The sequence below is a fragment of the Trachurus trachurus genome, assembly GCF_905171665.1.
Source record: "Trachurus trachurus genome assembly, chromosome: 4".
Taxonomy (NCBI): domain Eukaryota; kingdom Metazoa; phylum Chordata; class Actinopteri; order Carangiformes; family Carangidae; genus Trachurus; species Trachurus trachurus.
The window spans coordinates 4,422,979-4,437,196 of NC_139898.1; the positions used below are offsets into that span (position 1 = coordinate 4,422,979).

At 44.7% G+C, this 14,218-nt stretch overlaps 1 protein-coding gene across 1 annotated transcript; it reads right to left on the reverse strand.

Moving 5' to 3' along the window:
* Window positions 1-355: 355 nt before the first annotated feature.
* On the reverse strand, window positions 356-13,862 carry LOC310984736 (flavin-containing monooxygenase 5-like; the record flags this gene model as incomplete). Its single annotated transcript, XM_083970051.1, has 9 exons — window positions 356-734; window positions 1,332-1,404; window positions 1,701-1,920; window positions 2,060-2,195; window positions 2,350-2,546; window positions 2,674-2,816; window positions 2,950-3,115; window positions 12,944-13,132; window positions 13,731-13,862. 9 exons carry the CDS (start codon window positions 13,860-13,862, stop codon window positions 356-358), a joined length of 1,635 nt encoding a protein of 544 aa, XP_083826177.1.
* Window positions 13,863-14,218: the final 356 nt, after the last annotated feature.

Below are 14,218 nucleotides of genomic sequence, written 5' to 3' on the forward strand. Positions count from 1 at the left end.
TGTGTTTTGTCCATTTACATGCTTGTTATAAAGTTGCAGTGCAATAAGCTCTGTACGAGAGGAGTGATCACAGTGACATTAATGGCCAAGACCAAAAAAAGTATGTGATGTCCTCACACCCACAGGCTGTGTTCACTGTGAAGACTTGTCAGGATTAAGTGGCACATGGAGGAGGAGAGACACAGAAAATGGACAGTTGCTAAGAAAGAAAGAAAATAACATTTTCAGTATGAGAGTTCACAGTGGTACAGACTTTGACCAAAAAGTAAACCAGCTGTTTTTTCCCTATTAAAATCTTTATTTGTCAATAGTTAAATTGTCTAAAATCAGGTTCTGCCTGCAGCACTCACACAGCTCAGTGCAGAGATCTGAAGAATGAGAGAGGCTGTTTATTAAAGCAGAAGCAGCACAGCAGGGCGACACCCGAGAAAACCACTACGATGTTCCATGTGGAAGAGGGTCTGATCTCTGGTTCTGGTACCTCTCTGGTCCTGAACGGTTGAACCACTCGCTCCCACTGAGTGAGAATGGCCTGGCGGGCACCAGTCCACTGGCCCGGTCCAGTGAGACGGTACTGATATGGAGTACAGGGACCCAGAAGGACATGGAGTGCCAGTCTGGGGTCCTTCAACAAGAGCCACATTATGTTTGGTCTAGCCCCCACCTGCTCTGCCACGGAGTCCAGGTAAGGGATGTAGTCCACCTGGAGAGGGTTACGCTTGGAGCAGGAAAACCTATGAGAAAGATTCACCAGTTACAAGTGCTTCACATAAAAAAATAAAAAATAAAAATAAAAAAAACATTATTAAAAGTAAAATGAAAACAGTCAATTGGGAATTCCCCTTTTTCACATATTCAATCAACCTTTACTTAAAGCAGAAGTAAGCGGAATATTTGTGTTATTATAGCCTTAAATAGTTATATCTTCCGACGGGAATCACTTCTATAGAGTGTTTGGTCTGAAACACGGGTCTGTCAGTCACTCTGCTCTGCTGTAAGCCGAGGAGAAAACTTTCCTTGTATCCTACAAGCTTTATCCAATGAGGAGAGAGAACGGCATAAAGGGGCGGTCCTCTCTGTGTGTGCAGCCAAGGGATGCACGTGAATGCGGTGACGTAGGGACGAGGGCGGGGACTGCTAACTCCATCGGCTGACAGGAAGTTAGCCAAAACGACTGGATCGCTTACTTCTGCTTTAATGAGGTAAATGAATAAAACTAAAGGAGAGAATGTACATGTCTTTTCATTCCAATGTAATTAAATGACAACAGTAAAGTTCCTCACAGTGGAAAGAATCAGGACATAAAACTAAATCCAGGAACTTGACATTACTTTTGATGCATTGTTGTGGTGTCTTTCTGAATTTCCTCCATCATGGTCTCCTCTGAGGGGAGAGATGATAAACCTGCAAGGGGGGGAGAAAAAAATCAAAAATCTCACAGACAAAACCTCAAAGGATCTGCAACTTCACTGAGCTGCTACTGATCTGTATTTCTTCAGAAGTGATGGTATGAGTTGTTGTAGTGAGACAGCTGCAGTACAGTATCAAAAACAGAGTCATGGCTTCCAATAGGGGTTGACAGGGCTCTATCCTGGAACATGATACTACAAAAAGACAGAAGCATTAAAGTCTACAGCTGCGTTTCCACATCAGGATCAGACATTGTATAAGATAAGAGTAAAATTCAAAGTGTGCTTTACCCTTAAAAACTCTTGTGGCCCAGCGGGCCTGCAGCTCAGCCAGCGGGTTGATGGCCCCTAAGCCATGGATGAAGCCCACCACAGCCAGCGTTGGCTGGGTGAGTCCAGGAGGGAACATGTGTTTGTAGAGACACAGTCTGTAGCCACATTCAGCCTGCAGGGCTGAGGGCAGGAAGGGGAAGCTGTACTCGTAACCTGTGGCAAACACCACCACATCCACCTGTGGGACACACGTGTAGAACATAAAGATCAAATCACTAATAACTTCCTTCTTACTGTGTCATTTCCTGTAACTTTTATTTTTTGACCATGGAAACAAAAGAACAAGAGCTGCCATGAATCATGTAAAAACCACACACCTCATTAATGACGCTGCCATCAACAAAGACCACACTGGACCCACAGAACTCCTTCACGTTTGGCTTCACCTGAACACGACCGGAGATGATCCGAGCTGGCAGGTCGTCATTCACAAGAGGAATCTGTGTGAAAAATCTGCCGCAAGAAAATTTCCCCCATGAAAAACTTAAGGAAACAGTCTGTTTGTTCTGTCAGCACCTCTGTATGTTGGGGTGTAATGAAATCACAGCCTGAGGCACAGACTATAACCTTGATGAAGATTAAAGACATTCATCTACAGCATCATTACCCATGTTTTGGCTTCAGGCCATATAAAGTGTGGTCAAATGCTTCATTCAGCTTCTTCTCCAACATCCTGTTGAACCACGAGGGGAGGAGCTCCCGTATCATCACATGAAAGCGGGATGTTCCAACAAGATCAGCTGGAATTCCTCCTGGTCCCACACGGCTGACCACCCACGCCCCACTCCTGGTGCTCAGGTAGACCTGTAGTTCAGATTAATGAATTGATATTAATTAAAAACAGACCACAATATAATATAATAATACTTAAAATTAATAACAGATAAACAGCACTGCTCTATTTGAAATCAACATAACAGTGATTCTGTACCTTCTCAGCAACTCTGCTAATATCCACAGCGATGTCACCTCCAGAATTTCCAATCCCAATCACCAGCACTCGTTTCCCCTGCATCCCCTCGGCGCTGCGGTACTCCCAGCTGTGGAAGTGTCTGCCTTCAAAGTTCTCAATACCTGAGATGGGATATGAAAGAGATCATGTGTACATTGCTGCATGTAGATGATATGATGATGGTCTGTTATTCTTTTTCTCTTTAGCTCTTGCAAAAGTGAAAGACATTACAGTATATTATGGTTCCTGGTATACCTGTGAAGTCTCTGAGAGGCAGGTGAGGCTGGGTGAAGTGTCCAGCACAAACTATGACTGCGTCAAAAACACGAGTCTCCCTCTGACCCAGGGCCCGCTCCGTCTCCACCTCCCACTGGCCGGTCCCAGCAAAGTCTGATGTCTGCCTCACACTCAGCACAGTGGTCTGACACACAAACACACACACACACGTTGGTGAACATATTGCATTTACATTAGCTATCAATATCCTGAGGAACCATCTGTAAAAACAAAAACACACAAATGCACACAAACAGGTTGACAGCTCCTCAGTGTCAGTGCTCAGAGAAAGATGATCATGTGACTGTCTCATTAGCTTTGTCTTTGTCGACAGAGATCACACCCAGCCCCCGTGGCACTATTTCTGCAAGGACATTTTCTAGTTTAATAATTCTTCTGTCAGGCAAGTTTTTCTATTAGTTTTTTCCCCTTTCAAGCATCTGAACACATCACAGGAAATCTTGAAACAAAGGTTCAGAACAGGTGATAAAAAAAAAAAAATGATGGTAAAATGTCGGAAGTGTTGGAACAAACGCCTCAAGAACAGCCACAAAAATATAGATGTAATCAGTGATACTGCCAACCTTCATTTTAGTGTTCATCCTGTTAGTCCGATTGTTGATCACAATGATTGTTGGTCACAATGACTGAAAGCTTGCAATCAATTGATATACTTGACTAGACAAAAGTGAAAACTGAAAGTGACAAAAAATTTCTAAATAAGAGCTTTAATATGAAATGTCAAAATAAGAGTACTGATGTGTTGATGTTTGGAACTATAATATTTCATCTCACACTAAAAAAAAGACTTGAAGTGATTATTCTGTTTGCAGTGATGAGCTTTTTGTATTTTTGTTTCCAGTAAAACAGTGGTACACGTCACATGTCAAATCCTCATACAGTCTATGGTCAAACCACAGGATCATTTTTTCATGTAAAGTCACATGATGTATCCATCACTGGGTTCCAGTGATGTCATCATATTCTGATGTCACATGTGATGTCATGACATGACATTCTGCTGTCACACATGATGTCATAAGCTGTGTCTCAATTCAGGGGCTGCAGCCTTCGGAGGACCCAGCCTACGCGGTCTCCGGAGGCAACGGCTTCGGAGGCTCCTCCGTCGGCTGCATCAACGGTCGGTAAATGGGACGGTCTAGCCTTCAGAGCCTTTCCTGATCCGAACGTAAACAACGGCCGAACGTAAACAACGGCCGGACGTTAAACATTTAAAAGTGCCGCTTGTAACGGCTCTACCGCTCCTCCTCCTCCTCCTCCTCCTTTTTTTTTTTTTTTTTTTTTCAAGAAGTAGAATCAATACAAGGGCAGTTATCATTAATATACTAATAAACAAACCATTGAACAGCAGCCGGGGGGGGGGGGGGGGGGGGGGCTTCAGGCTATTAAGTGAATAGAGAATAAAGAGCACAAGTAATGTGTTTTCATAGCTTTCTTATTAAAAGTTGTCACACACACACACCTCCGCTCCTCACCTGTGCAGCCAGAGCAGAGCTCAGCTCAGCAGCGGGCAGCCACACCTCCGAGCCGGCCGCAGAGCCGGTTACCGTGGCTACAGCACAGAGCTGCTACGTTCGATAGCTAACGGCTAGGTTGCTAATAACAACAACGGTGCAGCAAAGCATCTTGGGATACGGGAGGCCGCGAAGGATAGTAGCGATGCATCCTCCGAATGCAGGGCAAAGGAGGACGCATTTGGAGGCTGCATTTGGAGGACCCTTCGAATTTGGACGAATTGGGACAGCCTTCGCGCAGCGCTGTGACGTAATCGGCCTTCAAATCCACCCTCCGAAGGATGCAGACCCTGAATTGGGACACAGTTATACAGTCACAGAATCTTCAAAATATTCACACATGATGTCATACAGTCACAGAATCTTCAAAGGATTCACACATGATGTCATACAGAATGTTCCTTTGATCTCTAGTAAAGAAGGCTATAAACCTGACCTCACACAGACATCTCTCAGTGCATACTAACAGTGACCGAGACTAAGTCCCACATTTCTGTTTAGTTACCACTGATCGATTGAAATTAGTTGATTACGAGAAATTACAAGTAATTAATAATTACAAGTAATACATTTGAGTAATTAATTAATATCGCTCAACTTCTGCTACATCTTCAACCACGCTAAACATTCTGTGTTCAGCAAAGATGGCAGAACATAACTCAACCAGACAAGCAGTGTTTGAAAATGACAGCCAGCAACAGGAGTTTTCTCCTCAAATGCTGCACTACCTTCAAACAGCTTTGTTCAACTCACATATCGCGAACAAAGTGATGGCTGAGGAAAATGCTGCTCTGAAGCAGCAAATGGACTTATTGGAGTCTACACTCATTGAGACCAGAAACAATCTGGAAAACCTGGGAATGGAGAATGAATCTGCCAAGGCCAGGGAGGCTTGGTATCAGGGCAGGCAGTGGGAAATGGAGCAATTAATCCATGCAAAGATGTATGAACTTCACTGCTGCATGACTGATCTCAATGCCTGCCAGATGAACAGAGACTGGCTCAATAACCAGGTGATTGAGAGGGACCGACATATTAAATATATGGAGGATTCCTTCGCCCAGTCACTGGCTCAAGTCAATGAAACCTGGCACAACCAGGTAACTGCCAGTCAGGAGCAAACAGCCGCTGAGCTCCAAGCTCTGCAGGCAAGCTGTGAAGAGAAAGACCAGAAGATTCAGCTGATGGAGCAATCCTTCACCCAGTCACAGGCTCAGCTCAGTTCAATGTGGCAGGACCAGTTGACTGCCAGTCAGGAGCAAACAGCCGCTGAGCTCCAAGCTCTGGTGGAGAGCTGTGAAGAGAAAGACCAGAAGATTCAGCTGATGGAGCACTCCTTCGTCCAGTCACAGGCTCAGCTCAATTCAATGTGGCAGGACCAGTTGACTGCCAGGGAGGAGCAAGCAGCTGCTGAGCTCCAAGCTCTGGAGGTCTCCTTCACCCAGTCACTTGGCCAGTTCAATGTAACATGGACGAACCAGATGACTGCAAAGGAAGTGAAGGCAGCTGCTGAACTTCAAGCTCTGCAGAAGAGCTGTGACGAGAAGATTAAAGCGATGGAGGACTCCTTCGCCCAGTCACTCGGCCAGTTCAATATAACATGGAGGAACCAGATGACTGCAAAGGAAAAGAAGGCTGCTGCTGAACTTCAAGCTCTGCAGAAGAGCTGTGACGAGAAGGAAGAGAAGAATAAAGTGATGTGGCAGGACCAGTTGACTGCCAGGGAGGAGCAAGCAGCTGCTGAGCTCCAAGCTCTGCAGAAGAGATGTGACGAGAAGGAAGAGAAGATGGAGATCTCCTTCGCTCAGTCACTCGGCCAGTTCAATGCAACATGGAGGAACCAGATGACTGCAAAGGAAGAGAAGGCCGCTGCTGAGCTCCAAGCTCTGCAGGAGAGTTGTGACGAGAAGATTAAAGTGATGGAGGATTCCTTCGCCCAGTCGCAGGCTCAGCTTAATTCAAAGTGGGAGAACCAGATGACAGCCAAGGAAGAGAAGGCAGCTGCTGAACTTCAAGCTCTGCAGGAGAGCTATGACAAGAAAGTTGAGCTCATCATGCAAGAGAAGGACAAAGTGATCGCCAGCGCCACGACTGAAAATACAACACTGGCACAAAAGAACCTGGAGTGCTGGCTGGAACTCCAGGACATGAAGGCCGAGCTCCAGCGATGTGAGGCTGACTGCAAGGCCAAAGTCAACACCCTGCATCAGATGACTGTAAAGGAAGAGAAGGCAGCTGCTGAGCTTCAAGCTCTGCAGACGAGCTGTGAGGAGAGGGTCGAGCTCCTCATTAGAGAGAAGAATGAGGAGATCACCAGAGTCGAGACTGAGTGCACCCTCGAACTCGATAACATAAAGACCAAGCTCCTGCAATGTGAGGCTGACTGCGAGGCCAAAGTCAACACCCTGCAGCAAAGACTTGCACAGGAGAAGAAAGAGAAAGAGCATCTGCACAGAAAGAGAATAGACATGGAGGAGAGCTGGCTCAACAAGGAGAGACACTGGCTGTTACAGACCAGAAGGATGGAGGAAGACATGCAGCGGCTGACCAGTGAAAACACTGAGCTTCAGGAAGTGGCCTCCAGAACTGATAATGAGGAGAAAGCAAAGATTAAGAAGCTGTACAAAAAGAGAACAGACATGGAGGAGAGCTGGCTGGACAAGGAGAGACACTGGCTGTTACAGACCAGAAGGATGGAGGAGGACATGCAGCGCCTGACCAGTGAAAACACTGAGCTTCAGGAAGTGGCCTCCAGAACTGATAAGGAGAAAGCAAAGATTAAGAAGGAGGAAGAGAAGAGGGTCAAAGAGGAGATGAAGGAGCGGAAGAAGCAGGAGAAGAAAGAAAAGGATGAAAGAGAGAAAAATGAGAGGGTGGAGAGGAGAGAAAGGGAGGAGCAAGAGAGGAGAGAAAAAGAGGAGAGAGAGAAAAATGAGAAAAGGGAGAAGAGAGAAAGAAAAGAACAAGAAAGGAGAGAATGTGAGGAAAGAGCAAATAACGAGAAGAGGGTGAGGGCTGAAAGAAAAGAACAAGAGAGAAAAGAAAAAGAGGAGAGAGAACAGAATGAGAAGAGGGAGAGGAGAGAAAGGAAAGAACGAGAGAAAAAAGAAAGGGAGGAGAGGAAGAGAAGGAGAATGGAAGAGTAGAAGAATATCAAGCCCCTCCCCTCAAATCCCTCCCGCCCCCTTTAACTCCCACCCTCCACCCTTTACCCACCAATACCCTCCGATTACCCCCAAGACAAAACCCTCTCTTACCCAATCCGATTACCCCCGATTACCCCCAAGACAAAACCCTCTCTTACCCACCCCGAATTACCCCTAAGACAAAACCCTCTCTTACCCACCCCGAATTACCCCCAAGACAAAACCCTCTCTTACCTGGCCCGATTACCCCCAAGACAAAACCCCTCTCTTACCCACCCTGATTACCCCCGATTCCCCCCAAGACAAAAACCCTCTCTTACCCGCCCTAATTACCCCCAAGACAAAACCCCTCTCTTACCCACCCCGATTCCCCCCAAGACAAAAACCCTCTCTTACCCACCCCGATTCCCCCCAAGACAAAAACCCTCTCTTACCCGCCCTAATTACCCCCAAGACAAAACCCCTCTCTTACCCACCCCGATTCCCCCCGATTCCCCCCAAGACAAAAACCCTCTCTTACCCACCCTGATTCCCCCCAAGACAAAAACCCTCTCTTACCCGCCCCCGATTACCCCCAAGACAAAACCCTCTCTTACCCACCCCGAATTACCCCCAAGACAAAACCCTCTCTTACCTGCCCCGATTACCCCCAAGACAAAACCCCTCACTTACCCACCCTGATTACCCCCGATTCCCCCCAAGACAAAAACCCTCTCTTACCCGCCCCAATTACCCCCAAGACAAAACCCTCTCTTACCCACCCTGATTACCCCCGATTACCCCCAAGACAAAACCCCTCTCTTACCCACCCCGATTCCCCCCGATTCCCCCCAAGACAAAAACCCTCTCTTACCCACCCCGATTCCCCCCAAGACAAAAACCCTCTCTTACCCGCCCTAATTACCCCCAAGACAAAACCCCTTACCCACCCCGATTCCCCCCGATTCCCCCCAAGACAAAAACCCTCTCTTACCCACCCTGATTCCCCCCAAGACAAAAACCCTCTCTTACCCGCCCCCGATTACCCCCAAGACAAAACCCTCTCTTACCCACCCCGAATTACCCCCAAGACAAAACCCTCTCTTACCTGCCCCGATTACCCCCAAGACAAAACCCCTCACTTACCCACCCTGATTACCCCCGATTCCCCCCAAGACAAAAACCCTCTCTTACCCGCCCCAATTACCCCCAAGACAAAACCCTCTCTTACCCACCCTGATTACCCCCGATTACCCCCGATTACCCCAAGACAAAATCCTCTGACCCGCCCCGATTCCCCTCCGCCATATATTTGTAGATATATTTTTTACTATTAAAATAAAAAACTAAATATATATATTTTTAAAAACTATAAAAAAAAACTATTAAAAAATATATTTAAAAAAAAAACTATAAACCCCCCCCCCAAAAAAAACTGCAAATATATATATATATATATATTTTTTTTTTAAACTATAATTTTTTTCAATTAAAAAAAAACTATATATTTTCTTTCTTTTTTTTTTAAACTATAACTTTTTTTTCAATTTTTTAAAAACTATAATTTTTTTAACTTTTTTTTACATTTATTTTTTTTACAGAGACAACCCTATATTTTTCCTCTCCAGGAACCATCACCTTATCGTGGTGGAGAGGTTTGCGTGTCCCTGTGAACCTGAAGCCTATGCTGTCTGGAGCAATGTGCTCCCATGGCAAATTGGTCTCAAGGGAGGGGCCAGACAAAGAATGGTTCAAGAAGACCCCAAGAGAAAATCAAGGCAAAAAGAGGTCACCCTGCCGGAGGAAGGCCAGGGCCCCGTTTTAACCGACCTGGACAGGGCATTCGCGAACGTGTCGCAGTGTCGCTCACAAACTGAATGTGTAGCACATTCAGTGAATGAGCCGTTCATAAGTGCATACATATTGTTCTTCTGTTCGGCCATTTTCTTTATACTTTTGGCACTTAAAGCAGAAGTGAGTGGTCCGGTCGTTTTCGCTAATGCTGCGTTCCAGGCAGGCTTTTGAAATCGTAAATTACAGCTTCAAGTCACAACTTACGACTTTGTAGCGTTCCAGGCAACCCACTCGTGTTTTTCCGACCTGTTTTACCGGTGAAAGTCACTATAACGGCCACTCGTAACTTCCGACCGGTGAACTCGTACCAGATCGAACTGGTACCACTTCACGGTCGGAAAAATACGAGTTTCCTTGAACGCACCATAACAGTCCTCGTCGCTATGTCACCACATTCACGGCGTTCCTTGGCTGCACACACAGCCCTGCATGCCGTTCTCTCTCCTCATTGGATAAAAACTGTAGGATACGATAAATGTTTTCTCTTCGGCTCAGAGCAGAGCAGAGGGACTGAGAGACCCGTGTTTCAGTCCAAACACTCTATGTAAGTGATTGCTGTCGGAAGATATTTAAGCAATATCACACGAGAGGGAGTGCTGTTGTACTGTATATCAGCACGGCTGTGATTCGGTCGTAGGCACGAGGCCGCAGGCCGAGTGCCGCAGATAATCACACCGTGCTGATATACAGTACAACAGCACGACCTCGAGTGTGATATTGCTTTTATACAACAGTGCTACAAGCGCATTTTAGAACAGTAATAAACTACAAGAGATTATGATTTGTTTGTTTATTTAATCATTTATTTGGCTCCGCCAACAGAAATAGTTCTGCAACTGGAAGGGAGACAAGGCTGTTGCCAGGCAACACATAAACATTTCATACTAGCTTGCTACGAGCTACAAGCTTTTCCACCGAGCTGCTTCCAGTGCTGGCTCTGGTTCTGAGCCCGTGTCTGATCAGCACCGCAGCAACAGGACCAGCATGAAGACATACAGAGACGTTATCGATACCGTATTACATTTGTTTATCATCTATGTAATCAATATAAACACAGTTGAAGCTAGGTAGCTGAGCTACGTGGCTAACAACAGCTAACGCTAATATCAAAACACATCACCGTCAAAACGTAGTTGCCCCCGCGGCGATTTTTTTCCCAGCCGGGTTTAGTAGAGATTTATCGCCAATTAGACGGACCAGGTCAGGTCCAGGTTTTAATGTTCAGGTCCGTTTATAACTGTAGCAGCAGCAGCAGCAGCAGCAGCAACAGCAGTAGCAGCAGAGAGATGGGGCAGCTCCTGTATGGGGAGCGTGGCTCTGACTTAGCTCCTGTCCAGCTGAACAGCGGAGTGATTATGTCTGTGAAAAGTCCCAGTGCTGTTATACTGTATAGACCCTTTCAGAGAGTATAAACAAAGACAGGTGTGGCTCATTAGAAAACGCTCTGGTACACTAAATGGAATGGAGCCTTAATTAGTATCCTTGGTAACACCTGTATTTGTTTATACTCTCTGAAACGGTGCATATCAGCACTATGGAATGTCTCGTTGTCCAATCAAATTGCTCGGTTGGGACCGGTCGGAACTAACTGTTGTATAAAACTATTTAAGACTTATATTAACACAAATATATCACTCACTTCTGCTTTAACTAGTCCTTCATACTTTGTGCTATTTCAACAATTCTCACATCAAAATGTTCAGCCTTTTCGGGACAGGTGTGCTATTACTTTTCTCTTTTCAACTATTCATACTTTTTGCAATATTCAACTATTTCTGATTTTTTTTCCCCCATAGAGAATGCATTGGAACAGTCTTGAAACTCTTCAAATCTTCTTACTTCTTTCAGCCTTTAAAGCGTCCACATACTTTCAGCTAGAGACTTCATTCAAATTCTGAGCTGTAGACAAACTTCTAATGTATTCATCCTGTATGTACAACTTTTTCATAGCTTGTACCGTTTTTGAGATAAATCCTTTAAAAGCACATGAGGATTTCTGACAAATTTCACACTTTTCAATGAGTGTGTATGGGGTTGGGTCAGAGTGAGTGACATCATCGTTAGAGTGAGAGGGATCGAAAAAACATTCAGGATTTTTTCTGGATAAATTGCCAGCACGGCCACAAATTAAACTCTAGACACATGATTTCCTCACTGGTTTGTAGCCACACTTGTCGTGTCTCATTTGATGTGTTCAAAACAGCAGACAGACTTACAGAATTGTCTCTATGAGCCTAATTGTGCAGCTAGACCCGCTCCAGTGGCTCATCCACTGCCATTCAGCCCAATGCATTTTTTTTCACAGCAGAGTAGCAGGAGCTCAACTTTTTAATTCGCTGGAATGGGCATTATACTTTGTTTGATTTCATCAAAAAATAGTCACAAGTCACAAAAAGTCCTCTACTTACTTGTTGTGGCTCATTTATACTATTTTCTACTTTTTTTAAGCATCATTGAAAAATCTCACATTCATCAAAGTCTCAACCTCTCTTCTCCACAATTTGTCTGTAGTCCAGTGGTTAAGGTGGCTGCTTGCCAAACCCAAGGTCACTGGTTCGAATCCAAGGGGAGTACTCTTGTTATGTTATGTTGAGTTCTGCTCCCCTCCCCCACCCTCAATTGGTTACAGGTGTTCGTTAAGAGACTCATTCATTCCTAGTGCCACAGTTTGCAGCACATCATCACATTAGAATCAATGACAACATACTTGCGTGTGTGCTCTCTGTGGCGAAGTGGCAGAGTAAAGGTTTATTGATCATGAGGTCATGGGTTCGATTCCTGCCTCATTCATGTTGTACTTTCTGCTAGAGACTTCATTCAATTTCTGATCTGTAGACAAACTAATGGCACATTTATACTCTTTAATTTCTTTTTTTTAAGCATCATTGAAAAATCTCAATCTCAAATGTCAACCTCTCTTCAGAAGTCAGTGAGCCTCTTATACAGGGATTTCTTTTATTCTTCCCTCATTGAATGTAACTATGGTGAAGTGGTTAGATCAGTGGGCTGATGTGCAGAAGGTTGTGGGTTCAATACCTTCCTTGGACATGTTTCTTGTATGCCATTCTGCATGTCTTTGTCAATTTATTCTGCTAATTCAGCATGGTTCAGCAATTGCTTTCAGCATTCACACCATTTCCATTTTTGGAAATGCTTTTTCTAGTTTAGCCTACTTTTTTTTTTTTTTTTTTTTTTTTTAGCCTACTTTGTTTTGATGCTAATGCAGCATTACTATGAGTTTTAGTCAGGGTCTTATGCAGAATAATTCAGTCATACAAAGATTAGACTACTGGGTTTTTTTGTGGACCCTACTGGGCGCTGGGCCCCCAGAATTATCATCATCTTGCTCCCCTATACAATGCCCCTGCATACTACACAATGAATGTGAGCCTCAGGGCAGAGCCATGAACTGAAACATGAATCGTTGGGCTGTGTTTCAGGTCAGGAAGCAGCACTAACCTGGAAGTGTATGTGCTGCAGTAGATTGAAGGCCTGAGCGTAGAGGCGCAGATACAGCAGCACCTCACTGTGGTGCATGTTGTTGGGAAGCTCAGCAGGAGGAGGGAAGTCACTGAAAGACATCATCTCTTTGGAGCTGTTGATGACCACCGACTGATAGATGTTGGCTCGTCCAGGCTCTGGCTTCTCCTGAGGAGGACGCAGGAAATATGACTTTCATCTCTTTCATGTATCATTGAATATAAACAATATAATGACCGATGTTGATCCTGCAGCTTTCCTCCAAACTTGGCAGGACACAGTCCTCAAATGATAATTTCATATTGATCATATTATCAGAGTATACATGAACACAACTTAATTTTATGTGCAAGCTATTCTCAGGTTTTGTAGGGACATCTGCAGATGCTCAGAAAGGCCAGATTCACAGTTTCATTATACCACAGTTTCAAGACAACAAGGTTTGTTATCCCGAGGTAATGACAAAATTTCCCCTGACACATCCAGTTATGCCGAGATGACAACATTGACATAAAGCAAGTATGGCCTTTCTGTGGATATCTATCATCAAGTGTTTAATTTTTGTTTGACCTGCTAGTTTTAGGTACTGAAATATTCAGTATTTGATATGCTTGAGTTAGCTTTTTACAAATTAATCAAACTGTCTCTTCCTAGAAAGAGCGCCACAGTTTAGCATTTCAGAAATACTCATCACGTGACCATGATGTCAGAACATGACAGATAAGGTACAGACACATGCATCATACAACAAAGCTTTGTCCATCACCTTAAATCTCCAGAGACCTCCGATGTCATGGCTGCTCTCAAAGCAGGTCGGCTCCAGACCTTCATCTAAACAGGCCTTGATGCTGGTCAGACCTGAAAGCCCCGCACCGATCACTGCCACCTTCTGAACCATCCTGGACACCAAGCACAGCTGACTGAGGGACAAAAACCTGGAGAAGAGTGAAATGAGTGTGTGTTGTTGTTTTGTAGTTTTACAATGAATGTGTCTGTCTTTCACGCCCCATTGTTTTCATGTGGCTTTTTATCTTGAGTCAATCAAGCTGGATGTGTTTATTCTGCTGTGAGGCAGATTAACACCATACAAGATTAGATCAGAGTTTCAGCTGAGGCTGCATCTTCATCCAGGAGTTTCATCAGTGCTGAACAACACAGGTGTGAATAATCACATTAACTGCTGCATGCAGTCATTTGCATGTCATCAGTTCCACCTGTGGACATACACTACTCAAAAAGTTAGAGATATTTGAC